This window comes from Coregonus lavaretus (genome assembly GCF_964263955.1).
Source record: "Coregonus lavaretus genome assembly, chromosome: 31".
NCBI lineage: Eukaryota > Metazoa > Chordata > Actinopteri > Salmoniformes > Salmonidae > Coregonus > Coregonus lavaretus.
The window spans coordinates 26555914-26573056 of NC_140018.1; the positions used below are offsets into that span (position 1 = coordinate 26555914).

Sequence of the window (17143 nt, forward strand, 5' to 3'; positions counted from 1 at the left end):
AGGCCGGGCCGGGCTAGCGACGCGCACCACAGGCTTGGTGCGAGGGGCAGGAACAGGCCGGGCCGGGCTGGCGACCCGCATCACAGGCTTGGTGCGAGGGACAGGAACAGGCCGGACCGTACTGGGAACACACACCACTGGCCTTGTGTGGGGATCAGGAACGGGCCGGACCGGACTGGTAACACACCTCAGTACCTCTCGCCGTGCCTCTACACTCTCCTTCCCTCTACTGACCAATGGGCCCCCGTAACCTGGTGGCCTTCTCTCCTCGTCCACAAACTCGCCCTGTATCTGCCTCCAGCAGCCCCGTCGTCCATGCCGTGTGCCCCCCCCAAAAAATGTATTGGGGTTGCCTCTCGCCTGTCCGACGACGACACTGTTGGCGCCGTACCTCCTCTCTCGCCAGGGCTTTAACTTTAGCCCATGGCCCTTTGCCCGCGAACATATCCTCCCAGGACCACCATTGGCCCACCTGGGCCATCGCCAACCTCTCCAGCTCCTTATCCGGCGTTTGCTCATGGAAACGCTGCTTGGTCCCGTTTTGGTGGGATCTTCTGTCACGATCGTCATAATGATTGGACCAAGGCGCAGCGTGATATGCGTACATCTTTTTAATAGTGTACTGGCAACACGATACAAAATACAAAACAACCAAACGAAACGTGAAGTCCTCGGTTAACAACACAAACCAACACGGAACAAGATCCCACAAAACACAAGTGCACAACAGGCTGCCTAAGTATGGTTCCCAATCAGAGACAACAAGCAACAGCTGATTCTCGTTGCCTCTGATTGAGAACCACCCCGGCCAACCTAGAAAACACATGAACTAGAAACTGAATATAGAACACAAAACATAGACCCTACACACCCTGGCTCAACATATAAGAGTCCCCAGAGCCAGGGCGTGACACGGTATGACGGCTGCGTGGTCCCATGGTGTTTATACTTGCGTACTATTGTTTGTACAGATTAACGTGGTACCTTCAGGTGTTTGGAAATTGCTCCCAAGGATGAACCAGACTTGTGGAGGTCTACCATTTTTTTTTCTGACGTCTTGGCTGATTTATTTAGATTTTCCCATGATGTCAAGCAAAGAGGCACTGAGTTTGAAGGTAGGCCTTGAAATACATCCACAGGTACACCTCCAATTGACTCAGTTGAGTTCCTTGGGCGAATGGTCTTTCCCCTTAGAAGTCATCCAGAAGACAGTACCACAGGTCTCAAAGTATGACTGGTGCCTTGTCCCACTCAAAGTTCTTCAGTTTATGATGTCTGTGTTCCTTGTTGGACATTCCTCATAGAGGTCTGCCTTCATGTCCCCTTCCTCTGAGTCCTCACTATAAGAGACAAGGGGATATCCTTGGATTACTATTAACATTACATGAACATAACACCGGTTCAGCACCTTAATTAAGCAATAAGGCACGAGGGGGTGTGGTATATTGGCCATATACCACAAACCCCTAAGTTGCCTTATTGCTATTATAAACTGGTTACCAATGTAATTAGAGCAGTAAAAAAAAAAAAGTTTTGTCAGCCAATCAGCATTCAGGGCTCGAACCACCCAGTTTATAATAACAGTGACAGTACAATAGTAAAGGTTGAAATGGCTATTAACCCAAGCTTAGACGTTCACCCCTGGTTTCAAGGCTGTCTCTCCAGAGTTTAATATTGACAAATAAATACGAAGGAATTTAAAGTGTTAAATACTATGTAATAGAATATTCCCTCTCTCTTCCCCTTCAGTGGACAAAAGAGGGTAAAGACCTGAAGCTGGATCCCTCCACATCCTCGATGGTGTCAGCCAGGTGCTGGTGGGCTGTCTCAGGCAGCAGCAGGGTGAGGGCTGCCCCTAGCAGAGTACACAGGCCAAACAGAACCATGGGAGCATTCTTACTGACACCCCTCAACAGGTAGATGATTGGGGCCAGGACTCCCCCTGCCCGGGCACACATGGAGCTCATACCAATCCCACTCTGCCTGAGGGGTCACAGTGGAGACATATTCAGCCAAACTAACTTCACAACATCATATTTAAAGTACTGTAATAAAGACTGTGAATCAAGATTCGTCTCGCCACATCCCAAAACCATTACAGTACTTGCTGTAGTTGTATGTGTCAAGGCAAACGTATAACTTTGCATATCGAACACAGAATACAATGAAAGAGGATTGTTAATACATTCAAAACACTCTTGTGACTTCATTCAGCAGTTGTCTCAACCCTTATCAGAATTTTGCGCTGACCCTAACATAAACCTACTGAGCCAAAGTTGGCTATTGCCATGGGGGAAGAAGTTATGTTACACACTGAAGGCTAAGCCTGACCCAACAGACACTGAACATCATAATGTTATCAATAGTTTTAGCTGACTCAAGTGATACAAGTTATCTTGCTTAAGAAATACCTCAGCCCCCTCTCCACAACAAAAGTAAGGTCACAGAGATATTGACTGAGTAGTGGAGAGGATTATTTAAACAACTCCAAAGATGGTTAGACTCATGTTTTGACCTCATGATCTACACCTGAATGACTCTGCTGGAAACACGCCCAGACATCAGCAGTCCACATTAGTCAGCAGAACACTACTTTTGACCAGAGCCCTATTGACCAGACACTCACCTTATGACAGTAGGGAAAACCTCTGCTGAGTAGACGTAGACTATGGACAGGGAGGCGGTGATCCCAAACTTTCCCACCATGGCCAGGACTGTTCTAATAATGGAGAGATCTGTGTGAGAGAGAGAGAGTTCAGACAGAGAGAGAGCGAGATCAGACAGAGAGAGAGACAGAGAGAGAGCAAGAGAGAGAGAAAGAGAGAGAGAGAGAGAGAGAGAGAGAGAGAGAGAAGTGATGGGGTCAGAGGTTAAAGGGGTAAAGAGCTGGGCTGTGCATGTATAACAGCTGCAACTCAAGTCTACATCCCTGCGGATCAATCTACAGCATTCCAACTGGAGACGGTAACCACCTAAGGTAGTGGCTTCGTGTGAGACTGACACGACTTCCCTGAGGAGTACGGCGGGAGTTATTAACTCTTACTCTACATCCAGGAGGTGACGTCGGTGACAAACTCTGGTTATTACAAAAGGAACTAGTTATATAAAAATAAATAATGTGGCTTGAATATCTTTTTCAGTTTCAACCAAAAGCCAAGTTCCAAGCCACAAAGACTTTCCATTGACTACTAGCTAAGTCCTTATAAACAGAGCTATAAAACAACACAACTATGGCATCATCTTTTCAGGGCCAGGGGGATACTATAACTCATCAAGTACCTCAGGATGTTTATAAACAATACTTTAAAGGCACATTAAAGGCAGTAGAGTTTTCTCTGGAATGCTCCATACCATCGGGAATGAAGACAGTGAGCAGGCAGGCTAGGCCTCCCACGGCGAGGAAGGCTAGCTGGGATATCCTCCTGGAGCGGTTGAGGGTGAAGAGGGTGATGGTGCGAGCAGGCATCTCCACCAGGCCAAAGATCAGCTGGGTCAGGTAGATGTTCATCCCAAAGTCAGAGATGTTTAGGGACAGGCCGTAGTAGACCAGCACGTTGACGAACCTGGACATACACAGACATGGAATGGTAGGGGAAACACTGATGAGGCAAAGAAGGGGTTAATAACACTACTGTCACAGCAGTGAAACAAGGACTTCCTCTGGTTTGCCACAAGTCTACGATGCAAAATAGATAGCTACAGTACACAGGGTGAGACAGATGAGACAGAGGTTTTAATGTTACAATGAACAGGAAATTAGAAAAAGGTGTCTAGGAAGCAGCAATGTCTCTCTGGCCACAGACAGGGTAAACAAACCCTGGCATAATCAAGGAAGTAAATCAAGTAAAATGACAAAAAAGGCCTCTTCTAACTTGGACTGGATAGGGAATTTAATACAACATTTCACAATAGTGAAATAGTTATATCTATTGAGAATGTTTTTCTATATTAACAATCACTTCTCATGGCCTGGTAAGCTACGTAAAGTATTCACATTCAAATAATAATCCTCCAGTGTCACCTCAGTGAGTGATACATTGCAATTGGAATGGCTTACACAACAAGCACAGTGACCTAAGGAGCCTGTGCAGTGAATAGTTCTGCAAACTCCATTGGCATACCATATCAAGTGATCAACCCATTATGGAAAGAGTAGATGAAGATTAGAGTATGTGTGACTTAGATATACACTACCGTTCAAAAGTTTGGGGTCACTTAGAAATGTCCTTGTATTCGAAAGAAAAGCACATTTTTTGTCCATTAAAATAACATCAAATTGATCAGAAATACAGAGTAGACATTGTTAATGTCACGCCCTGGCTCTAGGGACTCTTTTAAGTTGAGCCAGGGTGTGTAGAGTTTATGTTTTGTGCTCATTGTGTCTAGTTTAGTTGTTGTATATCTATGTTGGCCAGAGTGGTTCTCAATCAGAGGCAACGAGTATCAGCTGTTGCTGGTTGTCTCTGATTGGGAACCATATTTAGACAGGCTGTTTTCCCACAGTGTGTGGGATCTTGTTCCGTGTTGGTTTGTGTGTTGCACCTGTGGATGTCACGTATCGATTTGTTCGTGTATCATTTAATAAATAAGTATGTTCACCTTCCACGCTGCGCCTTGGTCCTCTATATCCGACGATCGTGACAGTTAATGTTGTAAATGGCGATTGTAGCTGGAAACGGCTGATTTTTTATGGAATATCTACATAGGCGTACAGAGGCCCATTATCAGCAACCATCAGTCCTGTGTTCCAATGTGACGTTATGTTTGCTAATCCAAGTTTATCATTTTAAAAGGCTAATTAATCATTAGAAAACCCTTTTGCAATTATGTTAGCGCAGCTGAAAACTGTTGTGCTGATTAAAGAAGCAATAAAACTGGCTTTCTTGAGACTAGTTGAGTATCTGGAGCATCAGCAATTGTGGGTTCGATTACAGGCTCAAAATGGCCAGAAACAAATAACTTTCTTCTGAAACTCGTCAGTCTATTCTTGTTCTGAGAAATGAAGGCTATTCCATGCGAGAAATTGCCAAGAAACTCAAGATCTCGTACAACGCTGTGTACTACTCCCTTCACAGAACAGCGCAAACTGGCTCTAACCAGAATAGAAAGAGGAGTAGGAGGCCCCAGTGCACAACTGAGCAAGAGGACAAATACATTAGAGTGTCTAGTTTGAGAAACAGGCGCCTCACAGGTCCTCAACTGGCAGCTTCATTAAATAGTACCCGCAAAACACCAGTCTCAACGTCAACAGTGAAGAGGCGATTCCGGAATGCTGACCTTCTAGGCAGAGTTGCAAAGAAAAAGCCATATCTCAGACTGCCCATCTTAATCTTTTCTTTTTATTGGCCAGTCTGAGATATGTCTTTGTCACGCCCTGGCTCTGGGGACTCTTAAATGTTGAGCCAGGGTGTGGAATTGTTATGTTTAGTTGTCTATGGGTGTTCTAGATTGTGTATATCTATGTTGGCCAGGGTGGTTCCCAATCAGAGACAGCTGTGGCTCGTTGTCGCTGATTGGGGACCATACTTAGGCAGCCTGTTTTGCACAGTTGATTGTGGGATCTTGTTCTGGAAGGTTTGTTTTGGTGTTATTTAACCTAGGACTTCACGTATCGTTTGTTTTGTTGTTTTTGTTCGTGTGGTGTACTTAAATAAAAGAATGTACGCATATCACGCTGCGCCTTGGTCCGCTTCTTATAACGACCGTGACAGAAGATCCCACCAAAATAGGACCAAGCAGCGTGTGCAGGAGCAAACGCCAGGTATGGAATAGGAGGTTACTCTGGTAGATGTCCTCCTCGGTTGGGGGAGAATCACAGAGGAGGAGGCCGTCCGCTACCGGAGGGCGATGAGGGAGGATGCCCAGGCAGGAGAGGAGAAGCGGCGCCAACCGGGTCGTCGTCGGATAGGCGAGAGGCAACCCCAATAATTTTTTTTGGGGGGGCACACGGCATGGACGACGGGGATGCTGGAGGCAGCTACAGGACGTATCGGCGGATTAGGAGAGGAGGCCACCAGGTTTGGGGGGCTGGAAGGGAGGTTGGCGGAGCCTAGAGGTAGAGCAGAGCCAACTCCCCGTACTCAGGCTAGGCAGCGTGAGACTGGGCAGGTTCCGAGTTATGCGGAGCTGCGTACTGTGCCGCGAGTGGTCCGGCACAGTCCTGTACGTCCTGTGCTAGCACCACGCACATGTCGTGCTAAGGTGGGCATGCAGTCAGGACGGAGTGTGCCGGCTCAACGCTCGTGGCCTCCAGTACCCCTCCTCGGTCCCGGATATCCTGCGCCAGTGCCACGTGCTGTAGTGCCAGTACGAGTGCACAGCCCTGTACGTCCTATGCTGATGCCTCACACAGAGTGTGTAGAAATAGGCATTCAGCCAGGACGGGTTGTGTCAGCTCTTCGCTCCAGACCTCCAGTCCGTCTCCACAGTCCAGTCCGGCCTGTTCCTGCTCCCCGCACCAAGCCAGTGGTGCGCGTCGTCAGCCCGGTCCGGCCCATTCCTGCTCCCCGCACCAAGCCAGTGGTGCGTGTCGCCAGCCCGGTCCGGCCTGTTCCTGCTTCCCGCACCAAGCCTGTGGTGCGCGTCACCAGCCCGGTCCGGCCCGTTCCTGCTCCCCGCACCAAGCCAGTGGTGCGCGTCGACAGCCCGGTCCGGCCTGTTCCTGCTCCCCGCACCAAGCCTGTGGTGCGCATCGTCAGCCCGGTCAGGCCCGTTCCTGCTCCCTGCACCAAGCCTGTGGTGCGCGTCGCCAGCCCGGTCCGGCCCGTTCCTGCTCCCCGCACCAAGCCAGTGGTGCGCGTCGCCAGCCCGGTCCGGCCTGTTCCTGCTCCCCGCACCAAGCCTGTGGTGCGCGTCGTCAGCCCGGTCAGGCCCGTTCCTGCTCCCCGCACCAAGCCAGTGGTGTGCGTCGTCAGCCCGGTCCGGCCTGTTTCTGCTCCCCACACCAAGCTAGGGGTGCGCGTCGTCAGCCCGGTCCAGCCTGTTCCTGCTCCCCGCACCAAGCCTGTGGTGCGTGTCGTCAGCCCGGTCAGGCCCGTTCCTGCTCCCCGCACCAAGCCAGTGGTGCGCGTCGTCAGCCCGGTCCGGCCCGTTCCTGCTCCCCGCACCAAGCCAGTGGTGCGCGTCGTCAGCCTGGTCCGGCCTGTGCCTGCTCCCCGCACCAAGCCAGTGGTGCGCGTCGTCAGCCCGGTCCGGCCCGTTCCTGCTCCCCGCACCAAGCCAGTGGTGCGTGTCGCCAGCCCGGTCCGGCCTGTTCCTGCTCCCCGCACCAAGCCAGTGGTGCGCGTCGTCAGTCCGGCACAGCCCGTGCCTGTTCCACCGGTGCCTGACCGGTCAGCTGCTCCACACCGGAGCCTGAGCAATCCGCTCCACCGGTGTCCAGTCCAGCTCCGGCCAGCGGGACCAGACCAGGGGCGCTACGGGGGGGTAGCGAGAGAGTGGTGGTCACGCCCGGAGCCGGATCCGCCTCCGAGGCGGAATGCCCACCCGGCCCCTCCCCTGTTGTGTTTGGTTGGCGCGGTCGCAGCCTTTGGGGGGGGTACTGTCACGCCCTGGCTCTGGGGACTCTTAAATGTTGAGCCAGGGTGTGGACTTGTTATGTTTAGTTGTCTATGGGTGTTCTAGATTGTGTATATCTATGTTGGCCAGGGTGGTTCCCAATCAGAGACAGCTGTGGCTCGTTGTCTCTGATTGGGAACCATACTTAGGCAGCCTGTTTTGCACAGTTGATTGTGGGATCTTGTTCCGGAAGGTTTGTTTTGGTGTTATTTAACCTAGAACTTCACGTATCGTTTGTTTTGTTGTTTTTGTTCGTGTGGTGTACTTAAATAAAAGAATGTACGCATATCACGCTGCGCCTTGGTCCGCTTCTTATAACGACCGTGACAGTCTTTCTCTTTGCAAACACAACATTCCATTGGAACACAGGACTGATGGTTGCTGATAATGGGCCTCTGTACGCCTATGTAGATATTCCATTAAAAATCAGCCGTTTCAAGCTACAATAGCCATTTACAACATTAACAATGTCTACTCTGTATTTCTGATCTATTTGATGTTTTTTTAATGGACAAAAAAATTGCTTTTCTTTCAAAGACAAGGACATTTCTAAGTGACCCCAAACTTTTGAATGGTAGTGTAAATGTTTGGCAGAACTAAGAACTTTTGGCAGAAACCTAAATGAAACATTAGTTGATACAGTAGAAATGTGATACATGCTTGTTTGCCCCCAGGAGGCATGTGTCCTGACAAAGTTCTACTGTATATTTCTCCCTCAATGACAGATTGTATTTGAGGCTTAATCGCTGCCAACTTCACAAGCAATTAGTGAACTGTGAAAAGAATGTCAGGACAGTCACCACAGGTAAAACATGATCAATGAGTTCCTCCTCATTTTTGGAGTTCGGACCAGGTCAACGACTGTGTATTTTGTGCTCTCCTCTATCTTCACCATGTCTTTGTACCCCTGGAAAATAACAAGAGCAGATTAGCCTTTTCACAGAGCATTTCACAGTGATGGTTATCAGTAAAGGAATGAGCTCATCAAAGCGATAAGCACACCAATGCAATGTATATCATTTGCATGCCCCGCCGCATGCCTTAGAGTATAGAGGGATAACATGCAAAGCATTTTAATATGCTCAGGCTTTAGCGCTATTGCTCTCAACATTGCTTGTATATAGAAGTGTTGTTTTGCAAATGCTTTTATCAAGGCTGTTGGAACTTGTCTCTATAGCAATTAGCCTGTGGACAAGACAGCTTAACTAACAAACCACACCTGACATATCTCTATGTCCTCCCGCAGGGGTTTGCCGTTCATCAGAGCTGCTTTCCTGATCAGATCCACAGCCTCCTCGTTCCTCTGGTTGGCCATCAGCCACCGAGCCGACTTTGGTAGGACCCTAAGAATGTAGAGGAGAGCCACACACATAATCAACTACATATGACAACGGGCATTAGTTTGACACCATGGGAACAAGAGATAAACATGAAGTTACATTTACATTTAGTCATGAGGTAGGAAGTAGGCCAATACTTGTACTACAATATCAGGGAAAAAATGCAATTATTTGGTACTATGCACACAATTTTGCAATTTAGATATACTTAGATATTCCCAAATGGCATTTAATGACCCATCTGGTTTGGATTATTGAAGACAAAAGGGTTCCTCTTCATTCTCTTGAAATTCTCCTTTAGTGAGTTGGCGTGCTAGCCTGGAATCTAAACTGAATGATCCTTTCAGTTCACTGAAGATAATGAAAGTGAGTGATATTGAGTTTGTAGTCCAGGCTATAGGCATACTGCAGATGGCCAGTGACTCACCAAATGTAGAAGATGAAGAGGAAGCCTGGTGCTGAGATGGCCAGCTGGAGCTTACGCCAGTCTCTGATGAGGTAGGCCAGGCCTGCCAGGATGATGTAGCCGAACCCAAAGAAGTAGTCGGTGATGATCCCAGCTAGCATGCGGTGCTTTGATCCTGTCCACTCTGTGCCTGGGGGCCACAAACAGAACAGTATAGAGAGTATAAAACCAGCACCATATCATCTTCATTTTGCTAAGATCACAAGTCAATAACTTTATTAATATTTAATGTGTGTGTGTATGTGTGTGTGAGTGTGTGTGGTGTGTATGAGAGAGAGAGAGAGAGAGAGAGAGAGAGAGAGAGAGAGAGAGAGAGAGAGAGAGAGAGAGAGAGAGAGAGAGAGAGAGAGAGAGAGAGAGAGAGAGAGAGAGAGACTGACCTAAAACAAATGCGTTCATGATGACAGCAGAAATAGTGGTTCCAACAACAAAGCGCAGGAAAACATACATGTAGAAATTTGGGGCGAACGCAGCTCCGACCCCACAGGTTGACTGGATAGTCAAACCAACCAGGATTATGTTCCTGCGTCCATACCTGAAACAAGAAAGAGAGATGATACCTTTTTAAATGAGTAGAAACTGTTTCACTTGAGGTGTCCTCACTCACGGTACTGTACGGGTGTGTTGAGAATGAATTGGACTGATAGGGAGTGGGACATGTGCTGCAAATTAGATGCACTCTTAAATATCCCGTGTTAAAATGCTTCAAATGCTTTTGACTGGGCTGGCCTACAAGAGCGCTGAATAAGACTGCTACAACTGAAAATAGTCTGTGCAGACATTTCTCTGTGTACTTTCTATAAATAATCCTAGTTACACAAAGAAAATGTACTAGCAATACAAGCTGCAACATTTTTGTTTTACTTCACCTAAATCGGGACTGAGTTTGTGCAAACACTTTCTCCCTCTTTATTTGTTTTGCATTACCCTGCATTAAGTTTGTGACCTACCCACAATACATGCTTCATAGATCATCAGGCTCTTCAACGTATCTGAGCCAAGCTAATTATAAATTAGATTAAAAATATGTAAGTATCAATGGTGGAAAATGCACTGTTGATTTATACTTACTTATCAGCTAAGAAACCAAACAGCACAGCGCCAACCAGAAGACCAAACATGTAGATTGAGGAACCAATGTTGTTTAGATTGATGTTGTCACACACCAGATCCCACTGTCAAGGACAGAGGGTTCAAATTAGTTACAAAGCTACGTCATATTGGCAAGCACCTGTATTTTCACCTATTGTCCACATAATTTATAAACCATGTACTGGGTATAAGATTCCACACCTTAAATGTTATTATATCCCTGCTACCAGTGTTTTGTTATTGATTGACTATACCTAGTCTATTACACTCTGAAGGCTCACAATTGCACAGCCCTGTAACCGTATTTTGACTGTGGTGTCCAAATCTTTTGCCCCTGAGCTATAGAAGCACCTTGCTTCTCAACAGATTCCATCAAACTGTCCATCATGGCTCTCACATCAATAACAGATGAGTCGTTCCAGCAAGCCATGACACCCACCATCTCAGATCGTTCTGAAATCTGTATTTACAAAAGCCCCACCCTGTTCAGAGAAGTTAGCCATTGAAGTCACATTATTTACCATACATTTGTGTGAAAGTACCAGGTTTAGCCCACTTGATGCCACTGTTCCTGACACACCCTTTTATCAACTTCCTGGTCTCTTTTTTTGTGTTTATTTACATTTACGCCATTTAGCAGACGCTCTTATCCAGAGCAACTTACAGGAGAAATCAGGGTTAAGTGCCTTGCTCAAGGGCACATCAACAGATTTTTCACCTAGTCGGCTCGGGGATTAGAACCAGCGACCTTTCGGTTACTGGCACAACGCTCTTAACCACTAAGCTACCTGCCGCCCCAGATCACAACCCTTTCTTTGCAACTTTGGGTCTGAAACCAATAGCTTTTGCTAATGATGAAAATAAATTAATCCTCACAAGTCAAGACAGTCCTTCATGAAAGCCATTCAGTTTGTCCTTCTCATAACAACCCTTATGCTTCCACCCAACTCTCATTGAATAGTCCAACAAATAGCAGCTCTCTGAGACAGCTATCCCTATGGTGCAATTCTCATATGAAGACTATTTCCTGCAAGCCCAAAACTTTGATGGAGAAATGGGCTAGTGACTCAAATGTTGCGACAACCCTAATCAAATAATATAATTATAAGCCATTGCATTGCAGTCCTATATTTTTCAATACAATTATTTTATCTATATGTATGTGTAGTGTGATTGGTGACATTTACCATTAAACCCAACCCTTGGAATTTGTGGGAACATACGTTTATTGGTTTCCCATTGGCTCTAGGAACGAATCCAAGTTTCCTGAGCTGTAAAACAGAATGTTTTTTAAACGAGAAATGTTGCCTGTTCTGGGAAGGTACATTTTTAGTTGCAGGGAGGTTCTGAGAATGTTTTACGATGGTTCCCTGAAAGTTTTCCTGGGATGTTTTATTAATGTTCTGAGAACAGAAATTATAGGTTATTTTAAGGTTCCTTAAAACTTTCACTGAATGTCTCAATAAGACTTTTAATAAAACTGATAGCTTAGGTTAACTGTTATGAACTCCAAGCACAGTTAGGACACATATACATTAATTAATCATGCAAACACATTTATTGTTGCACAGCATCAGTGAGATTCAAACCTACGATCTTATGTTCTCTACCCATGGAATTAGTCCACTGCGCCACCAGTATGGAGCTAACATGCCATGTTTTTGTTAACTCATACAAAGCTGTTCATTTTAGTCTATTCAAACAGACCCCATTTCAAAGGAAACAAGCACTCATTAAGATCAGGTGTGGCCAAGTAGTGGCCGCGGCCAACACACTTAACAAGATAGAGGATAGTTCCTTAAAACCTCTTAAGGATCGGACCCTTTTTTTCAATTTTCACCTAAAATGACATACCCAAATGTAACTGCTTGTAGCTCAGGACCTGAAGCAAGGATATGCATATTCTTGATATAATTTGAAAGGAAACACTTTGAATTTTGTGGAAATGTGAAATTAATGTAGGAGAATATAACACATTAGATCTGGTAAAGGATAATACAAACAAAAAAACATGCGTTTTCTTGTTGTTGTTTTTTGCATCATCTTTGAAATGCAAGAGAAAGGCGGCAGGTAGCTTAGTGGTTAAGAGCGTTGTGCCAGTAACCGAAAGGTCGCTGGTTCTAATCCCCGAGCCGACTAGGTGAAAAATCTGTCGATGTGCCCTTGAGCAAGGCACTTAACCCTAATTGCTCCTGTAAGTCGCTCTGGATAAGAGCGTCTGCTAAATGACCAATTATTTATTTATATTTATATTATTAAAGGCCAGACAGGGATGTCGGATTCTAGATGTAATTTAGATGTTGTCCACCAGATGGCAGCAGTGTGTGTGCAAAGTTTCAGAATGATCCATTGAAGAATTACATCACTACACAATATTTTGTATCAAGCCTGCCAGGAGTTTTCCCAAATGTGCTGAATTGGTTTTCAAGTACATAACTATAGAGAACATACACAAATGCCATTGGTAATACAAAATTTAAGTTTGCACACTCCCAGGAATGTCATAAATTATGGTTCATTAGCTTCCCTACAGAAAAGACACTATCCTTCACACATCTAGATGGCCGGGCGGGGTGGGTGTGGAGTCAGAGGTCAAACTGTAAAACCCAGTTCCTTTGAATATACATTTTTTTTTTCAAACAAAACTACAGAAAATGTTATCTCTGGGACCCTCAGGATAACAAATCAGAGCAAGATTACTGAATGTAAGTACATTATTTACCTTCAGAGGTGAATGTACCAAACCAGTTGCCGTGATAAAAGTGTTTTGTTGTGTGCACTATCCTCAAACAATAGCATGGTATTTTTTAGCTGTAATAGCTACTGTAAATTGGACACTGCAGTTAGATATCGGACACTCTAGTCACATATCGCATATTGAGCAACAACCGTCCTGTATAAAGACACCGATCCCGTAGAGGTTAATATGTGCTGAGAATGTTCCAAAGCCAAGCAACTATCCTGCACCATTCCCAGAATGTTGTAGGAAGGTTATATGCAAAATAACCATAGGACAACCACACTCTCACCAAGCTCTAACAAAACATATGGTTCTCAGAAAGTTATGTGCTAGCTGGGTGTGTGTTTGGGACTATAACCAGACCATTAGAGACCATAACATTAAAACCATTAGAACTGCTGTAGTACAATGGTTTGCTTGTTCACCAGGAATGGTCTAACTAATTCAGAACTTTTGTAAAGGGAATAAACCACACACAGAGCGGCCATTTCTTGGACACAGATTAAGCCTAAGACCAGGACAAACTAAATTGCTTTCATGGAGGTCTTGAATTGTGAGGATGACCACACATTTTATTTTCATCAAGAGCAAAAGCTATTGGTTTTCTACCCAAAGTTGCAAAGAAAATGTTGTAATCCATTTAAACACAAGAGACCAGCTAAATGGATTAAATGGTGTGGCAGTAGCAGGGACAGTGGCTTCTAGTGGGCAAAACCTGGTACTTTCACACTTTCACACTAATTTATAATGTAAACGACTTCAATTGCTAATTTCCCTGAACAGGTAAAAAAAAACATCACCAGATTCACAGGGAATACATTACATAGGATGAAGAAGCAATAATCCAAGCTGCAGCTCCATACTACAATCTGAGAATCTCATAGAACCTCATAGAATGGCGCAGTGGTCTAAGGCACTGCATCGCAGTGCTAGCTGTGCCACTAGAGATCCTGGTTTGAATCCAGGCTCTGTCGTAGCCGGCCGCGACCGGAAGACCCATGGGGTGGCGCACAATTGGTCCAGGGTAGGGGAGGGAATGGCCGGCAGGGATGTAGCTCAGTTGGTAGAGCATGGTGTTTGCAACGCCAGGGTTGTGGGTTTGATTCCAACGGGGGGCCAGTATGAAAAAAAGAATTTAAAAAAGAATGCACTAACTGTAAGTTGCTCTGGATAAGAGCGTCTGCTAAATGACTAAAATGTAAATAGAATCTCAATTCCATACAACAATCTGAGATGGTGGGTGTCGAAAATCCTTTATTGTGCTTTTTGAGGTGGAACCACGCCCCATGGAATGTGACAGAGCGGGTCGTGAGTTGTCATACATCATACAGACAGCCTCCAACAGTTGGCCTCCCAGTGGAGGTCTAATCAAATCAAAGTTTATTGGTTGCGTACACAGTTCTGCAGACGTTATCGCAGGTGCAGTGAAATGCTTATATTTCTCGCCCCAAAAATGCAGCAATACACACATAATTTATTATGTTTTTGGTTTATGACATCAGAACGGGCAATCCTAGGTCAGTGTTTGTAAATCAACAACGTTCAACAGGTTCTGCTGGCTGGGACCATTCCACTATTTGTATTGTACCTTCATTTAACTAGGCAAGTCAGTTAAGAACAAATTCTTATTTACAATGACGGCCTACACCGGCCAAACCCGGACGACGCTGGGCCAATTGTGCGCTGCCCTATGGGACGGTTGTGATACAGCCTGGAATCGAACCAGGGGGTCTTTAGTGACGCCTCAAGCACGGAGATGCAATGACTTAGACCGCTGCGCCACTCGGGAGCCCTATGGTTAGTGTCGCTGTGTGAAGGTCCGTCAAGCAGCACTAGACCAAATCAGTTCATTCAAGTTACATAGTATCCCCCCACCCAACCCTGATCCACATACTGTATAATAGTGTGTCATGGGGGGAGTGAACTGGATAGAGAGAGAGAGAGAGAGAGAGAGAGAGAGAGAGAGAGAGAGAGAGAGAGAGAGAGAGAGAGAGAGAGAGAGAGAGAGAGAGAGAGAGAGTCCATCTTACAACCCTCCGCTCTCCCAGCAGGCTCAGATATCACCACCATCACTACAATGTTACATAGCAGTAAAAATGCTTCCAGGGAAAAATGAATGGCTTCAATTCATGTGAGAATGTGGGACCAGGTGTTCATCACATTTGAGCCCCCCAGACAGACAGACAGAGAGCCTGCCCTGCCTGCCATGTCCATTTTCCTGCGGCGTCACTTACTCACCTCGGTTGCCACCGTGCTGTGGAAGGTCTCCTTGCTGAATTCCCATCCCCCTTGGCAACTCTCAGTGTCATGGCTGTCACTAAAGGCCAGGGCGGGGCTGTGATTCAGCTGGACCAGCAGGGTGCCAGGGATCCCCCCAGGGGCAGAGCAGGACCGGCCAGGGTCACCGTCTGGGCCCGTCACCAGGCTGAAGTTGAAATTGGGAGGGTCTGAGCTGGCGGCCAAGGGCCAGGTGGAGTTGGTGGAGCGACAGAGATGAGGGGGGACAGCCCCTGTGAATACGGATATCAGCATGTGGAACGCAAGCAGGATCTGGGGGAGGCAAATCCACACATACAGGCTCTTCTGGAACTTGCCAAAACCCCCAATATGAGAAAGAATCTCGTCAAAATTCATGCTTCTTTCCATAGCTGCTATTCCAATGCAGATCTTACCCTAATGTATCACCACAGATACAAGACGTCCAACACAACAGTGCACTCTCAAGTTGCCACCAAAGATCTGAGAGTGGAACAGAAGGCTGAAGGCTGACAGGCAGCTGGCACCTTACAGAGCTCAGGATCATCTAGAAAGGCTGGTTTAATAATGAGTTGTGTCAGTCTTCTCATTCAGATGCTATCACACCTGTCGGTAGTGTAGTGAACCCTGAGTGCAGGCAGGCTGCTGCTGTCGTCTGCAGTGTTGTGAACCCGCAGCACTGCACTAGCAGGGTAATATAACCGTCCTCTGCAGGGAGGGAGGGAACTAGATCCTGGGGTGGAGTCCCAGCTCAGAAGGAGGTGTTGCTCTTTGTGATAGCTGAGTGATTGCATTCGCTCTCTCTCTCTCACTTTTTCTCCCCCCCTCTCTCTGTTTATCTGCATGGTGAGAGTCTTATGTTTTGGAAACAGTGGGAATAAGTCATATAGAAGCCCATAACACAACATACATACAAAAAGTGAAGTCTAATTGCCAAATGTAACAGAGGGACTCAAATTTAAAGAGGGATGCACAATAAAAGTCAACCTAAGCACAAAGTTACCCTTAAAAAGTGTGTACATGTATTTATGCTTTACAGTACGTTTTCAACAATCAAATTCCCAACAATGATGTGGGAATATTGCTAAGGTCAGCTATAAATCCACTTGCCTGCCCCCTGAGACACTGCAGTTGCAAAACACCATCAAATGTCTTCAGTGGGGTACAGTTCTAAAGAAATGCAAATTCCCTCTGGCAGTGGTACCCAATCATTCATCTGGCATAGGGATGCCAATAGAGGAGAGCTGGCTGGGGCTAAGCTCGCCAGACAAAAGCAGCAAATAAATACCATGGGAAGTGACCAAGACTGTCCCCATGACACCAATGAAAGGCCTGTACTCTGGCAACTCCATTACCCATTATCCCCGGCTCCCGTTCTTCTGTCTTATCATTTCATATTTTCCTCTGTTGTGGTGTCACGTTTGAACATGGAGAGCACTCTTTTCTCTCAGTGAGCCGCAGCCCATTGCTCTCAGCCAGGGAGGAACTCAATAATGTCTGGATGTTGAAATGACTGCCACTGACTACCATGATCACATTCCTCAGACTCACATGTGAAACTCAGCATGTGAAGTTTTCCTGTGTCTGGAGTGACAAAGACATAGAGCCTATGCATTAGATCCTGTGAATGGCAGTGTTGGAAGATCAGGAAGCCAATGAGGGACAATGTGTGTGTAAATTGTTTGTTAATTT

At 46.2% G+C, this 17143-nt stretch overlaps 1 protein-coding gene across 1 annotated transcript; it reads right to left on the reverse strand.

Annotated features, from left to right (window-relative positions):
• Positions 1-1261: 1261 nt before the first annotated feature.
• LOC311106417 (solute carrier family 22 member 6-A-like) lies at positions 1262-15841 on the reverse strand (the record flags this gene model as incomplete). Its single annotated transcript, XM_084148745.1, has 10 exons — positions 1262-1340; positions 1771-1983; positions 2627-2735; positions 3352-3563; positions 8358-8464; positions 8777-8900; positions 9325-9493; positions 9744-9898; positions 10435-10538; positions 15434-15841. The coding sequence occupies 10 exons, from the start codon at positions 15839-15841 to the stop codon at positions 1262-1264; spliced, it is 1680 nt and encodes a 559-aa protein (XP_084004871.1).
• Between the last annotated feature and the right edge of the window lie 1302 nt (positions 15842-17143).